Consider the following 19,518-nt stretch of genomic DNA (forward strand, 5'->3'; position numbering starts at 1 on the left):
AAGGTCAACACCTCCACCCTATCCCCATAACCCAGTAACCCCACCCACCACTAAGGGCAATTTTGGACACTAAGGGCAATTTAGCATGGCCAATCCACCTAACCTGCACATCTTTGGACTGTGGGAGGAAACCGGAGCACCCGGAGGAAACCCACGCAGACACGGGGAGAACGTGCAGACTCCGCACAGACAGTGACCCAAGCCGGAATCGAACCTGGGACCCTGGAGCTGTGAAGCGATTGTGCTATCCACAATGCTTCCGTGCTGCTACTGTTCCCGTTGCTGTCAATGACCTTGCCATTGACGACATCCCACGCTGCTGGGGAACCTACGGCAGGGAGTGCACTGTCACCGGGATCAGATTGTCCTTGTCATAATATACACCAGTATATCATGGTGCAGACACACACTGATGGACACACACAGGGACCAATCAACATGTACAAACACCGCAGCCAATCACCAGTTAGAATACACACACTATAAAGGCAGAGGGCACCACGGTTCCCGCTCATTCTGGGTGCTGCCTCTGAGTGTAACAGGAACTCATCCAGCCCAGCACAGGCTCACACCACGGGCTGAGAGAATCAACTGGTTCGGACAAGGCTTAGGTCTCTAGTTTAAGTTAGCATCATTTAGACCCACAGTCATCGTGTGTTAGTTAGTTAGAAGTAGTTAATAAAATTGAGTTGAACCTTCATCAGTGTTGGAAGTGTCTGTTCATCTCTCAAGTCTACCCTAGCCAACACTTCAGTCCTAATGGCCGGAGAATTGCGGCCGTGCTATTCACCTGAACCCCTCCTCGTTGTATTGAGTTCCACATTCTCAGCACCCCGGTTCCTCTTCAATTCCCTATTGCATTTATTAGCGACTAAATCGTCAGCCTCAGCTCCACTTTCCCTCCCGTTCCCCTGTGTTTCCTGAGCGACTAAAGGATCTGAGTGTCCCATAGCACTAAAAGTTACAAGTCCTTGCTGCCTGCCTGCCCTTTATGGAACAATGGGTATCAAGGGACCATGAGGCTAATCAGAGTCGGAAAAGGTTATGGGAAGTGAATGATTAATCTACAGTGAGAAGTGCTCCAGGAAAACCAGCCTAAAACTGAAATATGAGCGCCAGGAGGAGGAATGAATTACCTTCTCCATTAAAAATGACTTGCGAGAGTTTCCGTGCATTCTGAAATGGAGCTTTGGAGGCTGATATCAGTACACAACAGCCAGTTAGTTTCACACACAGAGAAAGTAATTTACGGTCACTGCAGCCAAATGGAAGCTCACCTCCGCCTGCACAGTACTGATTCATTTCCCTTATTCCAAGCAAGCTGGCTTATTCACACCCTGGCTATTTGCACCGGCTCGAGCAGCATTATTCATTTGACACCAGGACTCTCACGCAGGTCTTATGCCTGGAACAGCCTGGTTAATGTGTGGGGCACTTTTATATTCGAGAGCTCTGGGATAAAGCAACACTGAGTAAAACAGTGAGGGATTTTGATCAGAGATTGGGCGGAATTCTCCGGGGCCCCAGCCACGTGCTTCTCCGTGGCCCCAGCCACGTGCTTCTCCGTGGCCCCAGCCACGTGCTTCTCCGTGGCCCCAGCCACGTGCTTCTCCGTGGCCCCAGCCACGTGCATCTCCGTGGCCCCAGACACGTGCTTCTCCGTGGCCCCAGCCACGTGCTTCTCCGTGGCCCCAGCCACGTGCTTCTCCGTGGCCCCAGCCACGTGCTTCTCCGTGGCCCCAGACACGTGCTTCTCCGTGGCCCCAGCCACGTGCTTCTCCGTGGCCCCAGCCACGTGCTTCTCCGTGGCCCCAGCCACGTGCTTCTCCGTGGCCCCAGCCACGTGCTTCTCCGTGGCCCCAGCCACGTGCGTCTCCGTGGCTCTAGCCATTCGCTGGTGACGGGACTCTCTATTCCTGCCACTTGTCAATGGGATTTCCCATTGAAGGCCCCCCCTCCCCCCCCCGCCGCTGGGAAACCCGCAGGTGGGGGTGTTCTGCTGGCGTGAACGGCGAATCCCAACGGCCGGAGAATGCCGGCCTATATTGGAAATTATGACCACGAGATGGAGGGTCAGTAACCAGAGAAGGTGGGCTTAAGGAAATTGGCAAAAGAACCTGGAGGAAAAACAACGAGGCATGTTTTACGCAGAGTGTTGTGATCTGGAAGGGCGGTGGAAGCAGATTGAATAACAACTTTCAAAAGGGGATTGGGTAAATACCTGAAGAATATAACAGTGGTTAGCACTGTTGCCTCACAGCTCCAGGGACCCGGGTTCAATTCCAGCCTCGGGTCACTGTCACAGTCTGTGGGGAGTCTGCACGCTCTCCCCGTGTCTGTGTGGGTTTCCTCCGGGTGATCCGGTTTCCTCCCACAGTCCCACAATGTGCAGGTTAGGTGGCTTGGCCAAGATAAAAATTGCCCCTTAGCGTCCAGGGATGTGGAGGTTTGGTGGGGTTATGGGGATAGGCTGTGGGCGTAGAGGGGTTGCTCTTTCAGATAGTCGCTGCAGACTCGATTGGCTAAATGGCCTCCTTCTGCACTGCAGGGATTTTATGATTCTATGATTTATAGAGCTATGGGGTCCAGGGGCTATTAAAGCAAATTACTGCGGATGCTGGAATCGGAAACAAAAACAGAAAATGCTGGACAATCTCAGCGGGTCTGACAACATCTGTGGAGAGAGAAGGGAGCTTTGGGCTCCAGGAACTAATTGGATAGCTATTTCAAAGAGCTGTTCCAGGTACGATGGACTGAATGGTCTCACTCTGTGCTGTGAGGTTCTACTGACGTGTGAAGTTGCATTAGCTCCTTTTATGACTGGAGTGCTTCACTGTCAATAGGTGACTTTTCGAAGTATTGTAGGAAATACAATGCTCACTAACTAATGCACAGTAAGATCCCACAATCAGTGATTTAGACAACCCGATAATCTGTTTCTTTGTGATGTTGTTTGAGGGATAAATATTGGCAAGGCATCAGAGATAATACCCCTTCTCTTCTTCAACTAGTAACCAAGGGTTCACTTGAGAGCACACAATGGGGTTTCCCATTGTCGGCAGCCCCACGCCCTCGGGAAACCACAAGGCTGCCGGCACAACGGTAAATCCCGCCGGCGGAGAATTCAGCCCAGTGCCTCTGACAGTGCAGCACACACCCTAAACACCTGGACTGAATCTCTCCCAGCCTTCTTGTTATTGAGTTGCGAGTGACATTGGCAGGATAAAAACTATCATTAGAATAAAAGAAAAATACGGTGAACGTTGGAACCTTGAAATAAAAACAGAAAGTTCTAGAAAAACTCGGCGGGTCTGACCTAATCTGTGGAGAGAGTCACAGAGTTAACGTTTTGAGTCCATTTGAGTTTCCCCAGTATTTTCTGTTTTTGTTGTATCAGAAATTATCACTCATCCTTAGTTGCCTCAAGATAAATAAGAGTCGCCCCGTGAAACAGTGATTCTCTCTTGTCCTGGGCTGTGGCCATGTCTCTTCACTGGCGTTTATGTGGCTACTCAAGGAAGGGATTAATGTCAGAGTGCTCAATACACCTCCATGACATCATTTCCCTTGAATGTTTAAAACAAAGAGTTTGGCAGCGCAACTAAATTACAGAGGAAGTAGCATCATACAGTGTACTTAACACTAATATTGGCACCTGCAATTTCTAGACTTATTCAGTACCAGAATTAACCTGTATTGAACTGCTCCAATCTGACCTGAGCTGTAAAGGGTTCACTCAATCCAGCCAGGTTTATCCTGATTTGGGAATGCAAGTGTTAGTGGAAGAAAGAGTAAATATATCCATGGTCATTGCTGCACTCGTACCGGGATTCTCCAATCCCGCGGCCAAGTTCTAACGCCGGCGTGAAAAGCGGCGCCAACCGCTCTGGCGTCAATGGCCCCCAATAATGAGGAATGCTCCCCTTTATAGGGGGCTAGGTCGGTGCCGGAGTGGTCCCCGCAGCTCCAGCCGGCGCGGAACGGCCGGCGCGAGTCCGTGCATGCGCGCTACGGCCGGCGCGAGTCCGTGCATGCACTTGGGTTCCCGGCTCCACGCCGGCTCCTGGGAAATATGGCGGAGCCCTACAGGGGCCTGGCGCGGAAAAACATAGGCCCCCATGGAACCAGCCCGCCCGCCGATCGGTAGGTCCCGATCGCGGGCCAGGCCACCGTGGAGCCCCCCCCCCCCGGGGTCGGATCCCCCACACGCCCCCCCCCCCCCCCCACCCCCTCCCCCCCCCCCCCCTCCAGGACAGCCCCCGCAGACGCACCTTCCATGTCCCACCGTGTGGGATCTGAGTAACGCATGTCGGCGGGACTCGGCCAAACTTGGCGGCCACTCGGTCCGTTGGGGCCTGGAGAATCGCGGGGGGGGGGGGGGTGGCTGCTGTCAATGACCCCTGACCGGCGTGGCGACGATCCCGCGGGTGCACGAGAATCGGCGGAGAATGGGGAAGCCAGCGACAGGGCACGATTCACGCATCCCCCAGGGATTCTCTGACTCGACGCGGGGTCGGAGAATCCCGGCCGTAATACCGGCCAACACAAACACATCACTATTATTGTTGGTCAAACTCCTGGAATTCCTTTCCTAACAGCACTGTGGACGTACTTATACCACTGGGACTGCAGCAGTTCAAAATGAAGGCCGAGCCCCACAACCTCAAGGGCAACTAGAGAATGGGTAGTAAACGACGGCCATGCCACTGACCTTAAAAAAAGTTACTTTAGTGATTTACTAAAACACCATTTATATCTTGTTATTGTAGCTGAATCTTTCAATCCACAATCCGTTGTCTTGTAGGTAATCTGCACAAGGCCATTCTTACCTGGGTCAGGTGGTAGACATCCACAACTGAACAAAGTGACGTAGTCCATTCTGAAGTCCGTGTTAATGGGGTAGTGGTGAGACAGCTTAATCATCTTCTTGAAGGCATCGTAGATGAAGATGAAGCTGATCAACGATGAGAATCCTTCCTCGGTGAAGCGTGTGAAGTACCGGACCAGAAAACTGGCGTCAGTGGCAACGAGAATGAGACAGAGGAAGGATGACCACAAACCAATCCACAGACGGAACTCAAGGTAGTCAAAAGCGTTGTCTCTAGAAGAGATATTAAGACAAGTGAATTGATTCAAACTATCCAAAATTCTGTGGACGTGCAGACTTCAAAAGATACACAATTCAAACCAAGTGAATTGTTTCCACATTAATTAACCTACTCAGTTTGAATAAGTTGACCAACTAAGTTTCAATTTAACAAGCTGTGAGAGTAGAGACTATCCTATATATATACACAGCTGTGCAGAACACAATTTAACATCACTAGAAAAGATTAGACTAAGTTGTGCAGGCTAGGTGGATTGGCCACGTTAAATTGCCCCTTAATTGGAAAAAAATAATTGGGTCCGCTAAATTTATTTAAAAAAAAAGGAAAGATTAACTGCAAGAAAATGACCAAAGTAAAACTATATCTATCTGTACCCTGATTTAACTGCAAAACATTTACAGCACAGTAACAGGCCGTTCGGCCCAGCTGCTCTGTGCTGGTGTTAATGCTCCACACAAACCTCCCCCCTCTCCCTCTTCATCTCAACCTACCAACATAACCGTCTATCCCTTTTCTCCCTCATGTGTTTATCCTGCTCCCCTTAAATGTCTCAACACTATTCACCCCAACCACTCCCTGTAGGAGTGAGCTGCACATTCTCCAGAGGGTTACAGAGATACAGACGGTTTGAGCACTGGAGGAGGTTACAGAGATACAGAAGGTTTGAGCACTGGAGGAGGCTACTGAGATACAGAGGGTTATAGCGCTGGAGGAGATTACAGAGATACAGAGGGTTATAGCGCTGGATGAGGTTACTGAGATACAGAGGGTTGTAACGCTGGAGGAGATTACAGAGATACAGAGGGTTATAGCGCTGGAGGAGGTTACAGAGATACAGAGGGTTTGAGCACTGGAGGAGGTTACAGAGATACAGAGGGTTATAGCACTGGAGGAGGTTTCAGAGGTACAGAGGGTTATAGCACTGAAGGAGGTTACAGACATACCATAGAACTAGGACCATAGAATTCCAACTGTGCCCAAGGAGGCCATTTGGTCCATCAAGTCTGCACTGACCCTCTGAAAGAGCACCCTACCTAGGCCCACTCCCTTGCCCCAACCTCATAAGCGCACGTAACCTGCACATCATTGGACACAACAAAGGGACAATTTTAGCACGGCCAATCCAACTAACCTGTACATCTTTGGACTGTGGGAGGAAATCCACACAGACACGGGGAGAAAGTGCAAACACCACACAGACAGTCACTCGAGGGCAGAATTGAACCTGGGACCCTGGCGCTGTGAGGCAGCAGTGCTGCCTCACAGCGCCAGGGTCCCAGGTTCAATTCCGCACACACACATTTCCGATCGGAATTCCTTTCAAATTAAGCTCAGGACTGGGAATGCTAAAGTGACCTCATCAAAACTGTCATACAAAATCACTTTGTTCAATCAATCGGCTACAACATTGTCTGACATTAGGCAGGAATATAACAGATTCCCTCAGTAACGTACTTCCACACTATTGACCGTTCAGGGAGTCAGTTCAGTCTGCGAGTACGGGATAACTTGGCAGAATTTTACAGCTATTTTTAAAATCAAGGGGCCCACGCGAATCGGAACTTTAAACATTTGCACTGATGGAAAAGGCTTTGCCTATTATCATTTCCTGTGAAATCGCTCCATCATCACATTTACTTGCAGATACTATCAGTGCGTGCGAGAATGGAATTCTATCCCAACAAATATGGATATGACAAAGGCAACTTTTTCTCTCATTTATAAAGAGCCATTGTCTAATTGTCGATGGTTAAGATTGCATAGTGACAACGAACCCCTCAAATAAAAGGATCTCCACTCACTCTTGTGTTTAAACTCTGTTAACGAGCAAAAGTGGCCAGGGTTGTCCTTCCGAGGTGTTGCTGACCGTCCCGATCACTCGGCAGGTCCCTGGAAATTTGGGAGATTGTGGCTGCCTGTTTAATTCAGTCTCTTACCCAGTTTCCCTTTCGGACTGAGAGCTCACTGACTGGTGTTGATTTTGACTCCCCCCCTCTTTAAAGGGGGGCCCAGCGGGGGTGTTAAGAATAGTCAGTTGCTCCACTGGACCCATAAACACTGCGACGTAATTTCGAAAGGGATCTGTAATCTGGTATTCTGTGACACCATTCAGAACCCACTTTGCGTTATTCCGCCGCAGCCCTGTGTTGGATTCCACAGGTAGCGGATATACAGAGGCCACTGGAACCAAAAGAGATGAAGTGGCAAGTTATATCATTACATTCGCGCACCCCTGCCCCACCCATTCCACCCCCTCCCAGCTCACCCAGCACCCCCCCCCCCCCCCCCCTACCCACCTTGGCCAGAGGAGGAGGAGGAGTGTTAATGTGGACTGCAGCTACCTGGGGACCCCAAGCCCTATGTGATCAGAGCAGCCCCCCCACCACTGAACCCCCCCAACCCAATGAATTCAACTTTACAGAGGGCAGGGGATGGGAGGGGGGCTCGGACAGTGTTGGAATCGTTGAGTCTGGAGATAACAAAGGTGTGAATGAGGATATCAGTAGCAGCTGAGCTGGACTGGCAAAGTGATGGAGTTGGAGGTAGGCAGTGTCCGTGATGGACAGGAATGTCAAAATCTGTTGGAAGCCAAGCACCAAAGGGAAGGAATGAGAATATTTGTAAATGACTGACAGGCGGGTTCAGGGAGATCTGTTTAGAGCCGAGCGAAATCTCCTCATGCAGTTGGACAAGTTAATTCCTCGTCTTTCAGCCTTGGAAGTAGTTCTTGTTTCATTCTGCTGTGTTGGCAAAATGGGCACTGTGTGTCGCCTTTGCTTCACTCTGAATCACTGAGCCACTGTTCTATTCTTGGAAGCTGGGTCTGGTTCCAAAGTGCAGCTCCAGGCTGGCACAGGTGACAGCACACAACAGGCTACCCACTAGGAGCCGGGAATAATGGCATGGCGGGGTTCGAGGGCACACAGCGTCAATGATGCCAGCTCCGCAGGTTGGTGCGATGGCGGCCACAAATGTTCACTGCGGCAACGATGTTCACTTTAGCTCAGCTTCGAGCAGTGGGCGCACTCAATCTGGTGCGCGGCACGGTGCGTACTCTCACTGTAATGACAGTGTACTCGGGCATCGCCCCCCCCAGCCACATCCTCAGACACCTGTCTTTCACGGAGAAAGCCCACAAGCTGAAGGAGAACGCAAAGATATAAATGCAGGCTGACACTTTCAGTGCTCTACTGGACAAAGCTCTAATGAGAGGTCGTCGACCTGAATTGTTAACTCTGTTTCTCTCTTCTCCACCGAAGTTGCCACTCCTGCTGAATACCTCCAGCATTTTCTGCTTTTCCGTCCGTAACCTGGTCATCATCACATTGCTGTCTATGGGATCCTGCTGTGCGAAAATTGGCTGCTGCGTTTCCTACATCACGGCAGTAAAAACACCTCGAAAAGTACTTAATTGGCTGCCGGGCAGCCTGAGGTTGTGAAAGGCGCTATATAAATGCAAGTCCTTCCCGTCCTATTTTTGGCAAAGAACAGTAATGATCTGACTTTCACATCGTCGGCTGGCCAGTTGCCTGCAGAAATTTAATTAATTCACTGAGCAGATTTTACCCCCCTTCAATCAACACCGGGAGCAGCAGATGCTCACTTTAAAAGAAAAAAATTAAAAATAGATTCTTATTTAAACATATGCTACTTCTGCAAGGCTGAATCTTGAATCCTTTGAACTCCAGGGGCTATTGAAGCAGATCAAACAATAATTGGAGCACTGTTTCTATTATTCCCAAGCTCTAAATGGGACCATTCAGCCTTTGTGTACATGCCAGCCCTCTGTAAGAGTCACTCCGCTAGTCACACGCTTTCCCCTGTAGCTCTACAAATCTTTTCACTTCTGATAATTATCCAGCTCCCCTTTGAAAGCCTCACCTTCCGTCACATTCTCAGGCAATCTATTTGAGATCCTAACCCCGTGCCTCGTCAAAAAGCCTTCCCCCATGTCGCTTATGACTTTTTTCACCAATCACCTTAAATCCGTATCTTTTGGTTCTTGATCCTGCCCCCAGTGGGAACGGTTTCTCCCCGTCTACTCTGTCCAGGGTCCCTGGTGATTTGGAACGCCTCTATCAAATCTCCTCTCAATCTTCTCTTCTCCAATCTCTCCTGGTGACTGAGATCCCTCAGCCTTGGAGAAATCCTCGTGAATATTTTCTGCTCCCTCGCCAAAGCCTTCACCCCCTTCCTAAAGCGTGGGGCCCAGAACTGGACTCAAGCCTCCTGCTGAGGCCTGTGATGAACGGTATTAATAGCTGCCGTAAACGGTACCTGACCTTTAATACCTTGCCCCTTTAAGAGGCTTGGAACCCTGGGGGACTCCGCCTCTGGCTACGCCCCCAGGAAACGGTATATAGGATAAGGCTCCATGTGGTGAGCACACTTCTCTCGGATGCTGTTCAGTTCTCTGTAGATTAAAGCCTTTTGATTACCGACCTCGCTCTCGTGTCGTAATTGAGGGTGCCTCAAGGCCCAACCGGTGTTTGAGAAAGATCCATCCTACCTTCCTTGCCTTTGTACCTTATTCTTGGAATTTACAAGGGGTTTTGATGAGAGTAAATTTGGAGTAACTGTCAGGAAGGTCGGTAACCGGAGAGATACGGATTTGATGGTTGGTAAAAGAACCAGAGGGGGAGATGCGGAGTGATTTCTTTACGCAGCCAGTTGTCGTGATGTGGAATTCACTGCCTCAATAAGCGGTGGAAGCAGATTCAATACTTTCAAAAGGGAACTGGATAAATATTTGGAAAGGAAGCATTAAAGGACTATGGAGAAAGAGCAGGGGTTGGATAGTTTTCTTTCAAAGAACTGGCACAGGTAATGTGGACCGAATGGCCTTCCTCCGCACTCTGATCATCCTATGAAGTGGTACTAGCTGAAAGTAGCTACAGCTACTGAAAGTAGCCACACCTGTGGAGAAGTGCAAACAGAGTTCATAGCTACGCAACAGAGAGCACGAGAGCCCCCTCCAATCTGCCAGTGATACGTGCTTCCCATCAGGTCGAGATTTGCCGGCGACCCGAGGTAAACTCTCTCTTTTGATGAAGAATGTGAGAATCCTCCAGTTTCTCCCCAATTACTTTCTCAAAACCATGTCTAATGTAAATCTCCCTTTAACCTTCTCTGCTCCGAGGAGAACAATCCCAGCTTGTCCAGTCTATCCACATTGACCGATGTCCCACATCCCTGGAACCATCCCAGTAAATCTCCTCTGCACCCTCCAGCAGTGCCCAAGAACAGAGCACAACTGTGACATCCAGCTGGGGCCCAACCAGTGTTTAATGATGGTTGACCCTAACTTTGCACTCCGTTGCACCCAGAATTCTGCACGTCCTTTTTAAAACAGCTTTATTGATTTGTCACGTCGCCTATCCAAGCTTTGTGCACACCATTAACTCTGCACTCTGGCGCAGTGGGTTAGCACAGCTGCCTCACGGCGCTGAGGTCCCATGTTCAATCCCAGCCTTGGGTCACTGTCCGTGTGGAATTTGCCCCCGTGTCTGCGTGGGTTTCACCCCCACAACCCAAAACGATGTGCAGGCTAGGTGGATTGGCCACGCTAAATTGTCCCTTAATTGGAGAAAATAAAATTGGGCACTCTATTTTTAAAAAAACAAAAACTCTGCACTCCTTTAACTCGGCACCAATTTGTTTATATTGAGGCTATACTTACTTGCTAAAGCTGAAGAGGAGACGTTCAAAGACTAGCACCGGCCCCGTGCTGCTGAGGATAGTCAGTGGCTGCCCAGCAAAAAGGCAGAAGACAGCTCCGCTAACCGCTGTGCCCAGGAAACTCTCCAGCACACCCTGAGGTACACAAGAAATCACAACCAGAAAACTCCATCAGATGCATGGCTCTCGAATTCCCTTGGAAGACTTTCCAATCTGAGAGAAGTGCTACGTCGGTAGCCGCTTCCTGGCGTTTACAGCACAGAAACACATTACTTAGCCCAACAAATCCTTCCCAGTGTTTACTCTCCTCTCAAGGCTCCTGCCTTCCTTCAACATCCCATTACCAGCATGGGCAGCATGGACAAGCTGGGCCGAAGGGCCTGTTTCCATGCTGTAATTACCTATGATGCTATCCTCTGTTCATATCTCCCTCATGTGCATAACCAGTCTCCCCATTAACGTATCGACACTATTCACCTCAAACGCTCCCTCTGGGCGCGTTCCACATGTTCTGGGGAAAGAAGTCATTTTATTGAGTAAGAGAAGCATTCAGCATATCCAGTTCCTCTAAAGAAACATCAAGTGCTGCTGGAGTTATTGCCCTGTAGGAAGTAAACAAATGTTTGTAATAAAATACAAAATCCATTTGTCAAAGAAGAACATAAGAACTAGGAGCAGGAGTCGGCTATCTGGCCCCTCCAGCCTGCTCCGCCATTCAATGAGATCATGGCTGATCTTTTGTGGACTCAGCTCCACTTTCCGGCCCGAACACCGTAACCCTTAATCCCTTTATTCTTTAAAAAACTATCTATCTTTACCTTAAAAACATTTAATGAAGGAGCCTCAACTGCTTCACTGGGCAAGGAATTCCATAGATTCACAACTGAATCAAGTGTGACAGTGATATTCATTATTCATATAATCATACAGCAGCAATGGCGACCATTTGGCCCGTCATATTTTTGGCTGTCTCCTTGAAAGAGCTACAGGGTTCAACAGGCTAGATGCTGGAAGGATCTCTCCCCTGGCTGGTGAGTCCAGAACCAGGGACATATCTCAGAATAAGAGGTCAGACATTGAGAACTGAGATGAGGAGGAATTCCTTCACTCAGAGAGGGTGGTGAATCTTTGGAATTCTCCACCCCAGAGGCCTGTGGAGACGCATTCATTGAGGATGTTCAAGACCGAGATTAGCTCGTCCCTAGATTGTGGAGATATCAAGGATGACGAGATAGGGTAAGAAAACGGTGTTGGAGTAAATGAGCCATGATCGAGTTGAATAGCGGAGCAGGCGCTCAATGGGCTGAATGGCCTATTCCTACTCCTATTTTGTTATCTCCCTATGTTCCAATTAGTTCCACTGGCCCTTGCTCTTCTCTCACAGACCTGGAAACTTTTCCTTTTCACATATCTGTCCAATTCCCCTTTGAAAGTTACTATTCCAATCATCCTTTCAGGCAGTACCTTCCAGATCACAACTCAACACACTTTTGCACCATCCAGTTTATCTTGCCCTTTCTTCCAAATACATCAATTCACACTCCTTTGTATTAATTTCCACCTGCCTTGTCTCTGCTTGTCTAACCAGTCTGCCTGCGTCCTCCTGTAATCTGTTACTAGCCTCCTCACCATTTACCACATTTTCAAACTTTGTATCACCTGCAAACTTTGAAATGTTGTGCCCATTTCCAATCCAGGTTCTTGATGTCAGAAAGAGGAGGGCCCCTAATATGAAGACAGCACTGTACACTCGACTCTTGCCTTTTACATAACTTTTCTCCTCTATTCTCTGCATTCTGCCTCTGGGAACTAAATTCGTTAAAACGCACCCCCAGCACCTTTAACCCCATAACCTCCAAACAAGTTTATTAATGAGGGAAGGTGGTTCAAATGGTTCACCTCTGGATGTTGGAAGATTCTATGATAAGGCGATGACAATATTCCTTGGAAAATCTGGATCTAAGTGTGGTGGGGGAACAAAGCGATCTGGGGATACCGACATGCAAATCACCAAACATTGCGCCACAAGTTTGTACGGTCAGAAGCGAAACAAACCCTGGAGTTCATTTCAAGAAGGGTTAAAATTGAAATGAAGGGAAGTCATGTTAAACCACATTTGGGGAACCCTGAGCAGTTTTTTTTGTCTCCATATTACAAGAAATATCAGTGGAGAAGGTCAAAACTGATTTTCCACAGAGATATCAGAATTGAGAGTTCTGCCTATTAAATAATAATAAATAATCTTTATTAGTGTCACAAGCAGGCTTACATTAACACTGTAATGAAGTTTCTGTGAAAAGCCCCTAGTATCCACATTCCGGCACCTGTTCGGGTACACGGAGGGAGAATTCAGAACGTCCAATTTACCTAACAAGCACGTCTTTCAGGACTTGTGGGACGGAACCCACGCAGACACGGGGAGAATGTGCAGACTCCACACAGACAGTACCCCTAGCGGGAATCGATCCCGGGACCCTGACACTGTGAAGCAACAGTGCTGACCACTGTGCCACTGTGTTGCCGACGTGGAGCTCCTTTCTCTGGAAAAGGGAAGGCTGAGGAACAAGCTGATTGAGGGCTTTAACATAATGAAGGGGTTTGATGGGATAGACTCAGAGGAGCTGTTGCCACTTGCTGGGGAGACCTGAACCAGGGATAATAAAACAGAAGATGGTCACCAATAAACCCAGTAGGTAATCGGGGAAAAAGCTCTTTACCCCGGGAGGGTGGTGAGAATGTGGAACTTGCTACCGCAGGGAGTCAGTGAGGCAAAGATCCTTGATGCATTTAAGGGGGAGCTGAGGGAGAAAAGTGAATGTTAGGCAGCACGGTAGCACAAGTGGTTAGCACTGTGGCTTCACAGCGCCAGGGTCCCAGGTTCGATTCCCCGCTGGGTCACTGCCTGTGTGGATTCTGCACGTTCTCCTTGTGTCTGGTTACTGGGATAGGGTGGAAGTGAGGGCTTTAATGGGTCGGCGCAGACTCGATGGGCCCAATGGCCTCCGTCTGCACTGTATGTTCTATGTTATGCTGATGAGATGAGACAAAGAGAGAGAAGTGAGGAATAAATAGTAACATGTTACAAGTGGGCTAAATGTCCTCTTTCTGGGCTGTAGAATTTTATGTAGTTCAACATGTGACAGACTTGGACACTGCCTCCTGAATAGGACACACTGGGGTGAAAGACAGCTGACCTGCAGCGGGAAGCAGCTACAAACCTGCATGTTGTCAGTGGCATCGCCAAGGAGGCCTCCAAAGGTGATAGCATTGGTCACGGTCCCCAGGTAGATGAACAGAACAGCAGAAAGTGACTGGATGCTCAGAGCATCGTAGAAGTCACTGGTAAACCACGGGACTTTCCTCTTGATATCAGCCACAAAGCCGCCAAACAACCTGGGGTTCAGAAAACGAGAGAACATTTGATAAGAATGTAAGGAATAAGGAGCTGCAGTCGACCATTCGACCCCTGGAGCCCGGCTCAGCCAGTCGCCAGGGTCACGGCTGACCTTCTACCTCAACCCCACTTTCCCGTAAGATCCCCGTACTACAATTATAAGAAAATAAGAGACGGGAGCTGGAGAACGCAGGAAGAGAGGCAGTGGGTGAAATCTGTGTCCAGTTCTATGTTTTAGAAGGACAATCAAGTCATTCAGAAAAGGATCTGGCATACAAGGTTTTGTAATAAACATAATTAGGAGCAAAAACAGACCATTCGGCCCAACGAGCCATTCAGTACGATTACGGCGAATTTGATTGTAGCCTTTTAAAAATCAAGTATCCAATTATTTTTTTCAAGCGGCAATTTAGCGTGGCCAATCCCTGCCCATCTTTGGGTTGTGACGGTGAGACCCATACAGACACGGGGAGAATGGGCAAACTCCACACGGACAGTGACCCGGAGCCGGGATCGAACCTGGGACCTTGGCGCCGTGAGGCAGCATTGCTAACCACTGCGCCACCCTGCCGCCCCAGATTTGATCGTAGCTTGAACTCCATTTTTATGTCAATCCCCCATAAGCCTTGTGGATCAGAAATCTGTCCAACTCAACGTTGAATAATTCAATGACCCAGCCAGACTTCTCTGGGAAGAGAATCCAAAGACTAATGGATCCTCATGACCTCAATCTTCAATGGGAGACGCCTGATTTTAAACTGCATCCCCTAGTTCTAGATTCTCCCACAAGAGGAAACATTCTCCCCCTTCAGAATCTAATAATGTTCATGCAATGCACTATATCGTCTCGTTCTCACCGGCAGTCAACAGATTAATTCCAGGAATTTGGGTGATGTTATGAGTGAAATTGTGTCAGCTACTGGGAGTCAGGGCACAGTAAATAGCAATATGTTTTCAGTTGGGGAGAATGTATTTGGCCATGCTTCCTGCTTTCCAGCAGCATCATCCCGTTTTCATTGAAGGATGGCACCTCTGACAATGTGGCACCTTCTCAATAACTGTCGTATATAATTGCCGTACGAAGAGAGATTGAACAGTTTTGGCCTGTACATAGAACATAGAACATAGAACAGTACAGCACAGAACAGGCCCTTCGGCCCTCAATGTTGTGCCGAGCAATGATCACCCTACTCAAACCCACGTATCCACCCTATACCCGTAACCCAACAACCCCCCCCCCCCCCCCCTTAACCTTACTTTTTAGGACACTACGGGCAATTTAGCATGGCCAATCCACCTAACCCGCACATCTTTGGACTGTGGGAGGAAACCGGAGCACCCGGAGGAAACCCACGCACACACGGGGAGGACGTGCAGACTCCGCACAGACAGTGACCCAGCCGGGAACCGAACCTGGGACCCTGGAGCTGTGAAGCATTTATGCTAACCACCATGCTACCGTGCTGCCTTCTGTACTCGCTGGAGTTCAGAAGAATCAGGGGAGATCTAATCGAGATATACAAGATGCAAAAAGGTCTGGATGAAGTAGACGTGGAGCCGATGCTTCCTCTTGTGGGACATTCTAAAACGGGAGGTCATAGTCTTGGAATAAGAGGTAGCAAATTTAAAACAGATTTGAGGAAAAACTATTTCTCCCAAAGGGTTGTGAATCTGTGGAATTCGCTACCCCAGAGTGCGGTGGATACAGTGAGTAAATTTAAGGAGGAGTTAGACAGATTTTTAACTGGTAATGGGTTGAAGGGTTATAGAGAACGGGCTGGACGGTGGAGTTGAGGCCAGGGTGGGATCCGCCGTGATTACATTGAGGGCGTTTAGGCTCGGGAGGCTAAATTATGTACTCCCGCGCCTGGGTCATGTGTTCTAGGGAAGAGATGCTCTGGCTGATTTTGCAATCCAGTTCTTGGCCTGTAACATTGTAGGTAGCTGATGAGGAACAAATCAGCCATGATAGAATGGCGGAGAGGAATCGATGGGCCGAATGACGTTATTCTGCTCCAATATCTTATGAACTTATGAAGGGAGGGAGGGACACAATTCACCCTGATCTAATTGAAGGACGGACCTGGCTCAAGGGGCTGAATGGCCTCTTCCTGTTCACGTGCTACTCCTAATTTAGAAGTAACAGTAACGGATTGAAATGAGAGCACAGCACTTGTCGACTGTTGTTAAATTACACTTGACCTTTACCCTAAAGACTCATAAATGTGGAAACCGGTAAGAATCGCAGTGCCAGAAACAGTCCAAAGATATCAAAGATGAATTCCGAACATGAATTTGCCGTTAACCTTGTTTAGTCGCTGAATATTTATCGATGTGACAGAATCGTCTTTCTTACCTTCCTGTTTTCTTCAGTTCATCAGGGACCTCATGCCCCCCACCTCCGTGTCCACCATCATGAGGCATATCTCCGTTCATCTGGATACTTTCTCCTCCTGAAAACATGTTCTTTCTGTTTGAAATAAAGATGCTGTTATAACACTCCGCTTCCTCAAGCACGTCGAGTTGAGCTGTGCCCACAGCATAGAAACAGGTCATTTAGCCCAACTGATTCTTGTCCGTGAGTATTTGCCACTTCAGCCTCCTCCCCCTCGTCATCTCACCCTATCACCATATCCTTCTCTTCCTTTGTCCATGGAATGGAATTCGTACAGTGTAGAAAAAGGCCATTCGGCCCATCGAGTCTGAACCATGCCAACGAAAGGGCACCCTATCGAGGCCCACTCCCCTGCCCTGTTCCCGTAACCCTGCGCATTGATCATGACCAATCCACCTAACCTGCCCACCTTTGGACACTAAGGGCAATTTGGCGTGGTCAATCCACCTAACCTGCACATCTCTGGACTGCAGGAGAAAACCGAAGCCCCCGGAGGAAACCCACGCAGACGCGGGGAGGATGTGCAATCTCCACACAGGCAGTCACCCGAGGCTGGAATTGAGCCCGATTCTCTGGTGCCATGTGGCAGCAGTGCTAACCACTGTGCCACCGTCCCGTCCATCAACATCCCTGTGAATCCAATTTTCACCCCCTCCATTGCCTCTATATCCTTTCTATAATGAGGTGACAGGGGTCTTACGCAGTGAATAATGTCCCTGCCCCTGAATCAGAAGGTCTGGGTTCGAATCCCGCCCAAGACGTGATGAGCAAGGAAGGTGAGTTCATAACGCAGACAAGGAGGCCGAGTGTCAACTTGTAAATCCTTCCAAACACACACCAGTGTGGGCAGTAAATGTGGGAGAGATTGCTGGGCAGCCCAGAAAGTAACAGAAGCCTCTACCACCATTATCCACAGCTCAGACTATAAAGTGCATGGGAAAGCGAGGGTTGCCACAGCAACCCTGACTCCTCCGAGGGGCGCTGGGCGGTTGGTGTGGATCAGATTGATTCCAAAAGCATGGGGTCTGATTCCCCGTTCCGGCTGGGTTGGATTCGGGGCCTGTCTTATTGCCCCTTTACCGGTGGGGATTGCTGTGGGCCAGAACTGCTATTGAGCTGACATCTGAAGAGGAATATGGAGATTGGAATCATGAACAGCACTCCACCACCACCTCCTCCAATTTGCCGTGTTCCTGGATCGGGTTAAACAGATTCTCCGGCTCGTTTTAATTTCAGTGCATGACATGGGTGTCAGATCTTCAGCCCGCTCGATCTCAGATTTGACCAGATCCTCCAGTTTTTTGACGCACTCGAGGATAACAGGCGTGGGCCGAATTTTAACCAAACTCCTTGGGTTGAAACTCCAAGGTCGGGAGGGCTAACAGAAAATCAAAACATTGTAGATGCTGGAAATGGGAAATAAACGTGGAAAATGCAGATCTGGCAGATGTATGGAGAAATACAGTTGGGGTTCCAAGTTGATGACGGATTCTAATGAAAGACCATTGAGCTGGAACATTAACGCTGGTTAATTTTCTGTTGTTATTTTGGATCAGAAGTGCCCTGGTCTCCCAGACGTCCCGATATTTTACTCCTCACCGAGGAATATCGAGCATAGCCAGAGCTTCACCAGGTGTCAATGGCTACTGAAAGGCTCTGTCCAGCTGTCAGTGCTGTTCACACCTTAGCCTCTTTGGTTGCTAACTCCTTGGGGGGCTCGGTTGGGGGGTGGGGGGAGATTGTTGTCAGGCACTCAGTGTCTGATTGGGGGTCTTGCATCATTAAGGCAGGGGGGAGGGGGGGGGAGCCCTTTCTGCTGACACCTCGGGCGGGTTTCTCTGTTCCTGAGGCTAAGTGTTGACGCCGTTGGAAACGCCGTCACGCTTCTCGACGGCGCCAACCCGGCCTCAGGATCAGGAATTCTGGCCCCTAAGGAGGGCCAGCATGGCCCTGGAGCGGCCCACGCCACACCAGCTACTGATCCTGGCGTCAGATGGGCGCCGCGGGTCCCGCGCATGCGCAGTGTCTCCCTTCTCCGTGCCGGCCCCGACGCAACATGGCGTAGGGCTACAGGGGCCGGCCGCGGACGAAAGGAGGCCCCCAGCCCGAGAGGCCGGCCCCCCCCGGGGTCGATTACCCCCATTCCCCCCCCCCCCACAGACCGCCCCCAGGACCCTTTCACGCCGAGGTCCCGCCGGCTAGGAGCAGATTAGAATGGTGCCGGCGGGACTCAGGCCTTTTGCTACGGCCGCTCGGCCCATCCCGGGCCTAGAATCGGCTGGCGGGCTGCATAGAACGGCCCCCGACCGGCGCGGCGGCGGCCTGAGGAGGATCTCCTGCGGAAAATCACATCCCGGCCCCGTGGCGCGATTCCCGCCAGTCGTGGGGATTCTCCGGCCCAGCCCCGTGCTGAGAGACCCCCCCCCCCAAGCCAGGCCTCCGGGGAGGGGGGGGGTGTCATACCAGCATCAGCCACCGATGGTGCTACCGAGCAACAAAGAGTTGCCGGCAGCTCTCGGCACATGGCACTCCTGCCCCCCCCGGGGTCAATGAGCTTGGAGAAGGCCTGTCAATTGCCAGGTTGGCATGTAATTTTGTGAGTCATGTGGAAGAGAGGCAACATGGCCCTGCAGCCGGTGGGGGAGACCCCTTACTCCTCCGTTAAACACTGCTCATAAAGTGTGTGGGAATATATCCATGCCTGAGGGAGCATCCCACTGAGGGGGGGGGGGGGTTCAGTTAACGTGACCTTGGTTAAAGATGTTGGACGAATTTGTATCGGTTCACTGAGAAGGCCTTGGTTTTATCAAGGGTGTAAGTACCAACAAGTGTTTTATCTTGTAACGATTGCACCTGGGCGGTGTTCAATACTGGTCAGAACTGGAACAGCTCAACGTTTCCGATATCTTTCTGCTTATTATAGAACAGAAAGGTGGTATTGC

General features: G+C 49.8%; 1 protein-coding gene across 13 annotated transcripts in view; it reads right to left on the bottom strand.

Moving 5' to 3' along the window:
- The window catches only part of LOC119963540 (electrogenic sodium bicarbonate cotransporter 1-like), a 296,890-nt gene that overhangs the window by 101,163 nt on the left and 176,209 nt on the right, over positions 1-19,518 (bottom strand). For all 13 annotated transcript variants that reach the window (XR_005460119.1, XR_005460120.1, XM_038792824.1 and 10 more), the window contains 4 exons: positions 16,538-16,651; positions 14,006-14,180; positions 10,789-10,922; positions 4,830-5,101 (listed from right to left, as the gene is read on the bottom strand). Coding sequence is in view for 11 of the 13 variants with exons in the window: in XM_038792824.1 (XP_038648752.1) it covers positions 4,830-5,101; positions 10,789-10,922; positions 14,006-14,180; positions 16,538-16,651 (695 nt within the window). In the remaining 2 variants the exon portion in view is untranslated. The remainder of the gene's footprint in view (positions 1-4,829; positions 5,102-10,788; positions 10,923-14,005; positions 14,181-16,537; positions 16,652-19,518) is intronic.

The sequence above is a fragment of the Scyliorhinus canicula genome, chromosome 3, assembly GCF_902713615.1.
Source record: "Scyliorhinus canicula chromosome 3, sScyCan1.1, whole genome shotgun sequence".
Lineage (NCBI taxonomy): Eukaryota > Metazoa > Chordata > Chondrichthyes > Carcharhiniformes > Scyliorhinidae > Scyliorhinus > Scyliorhinus canicula.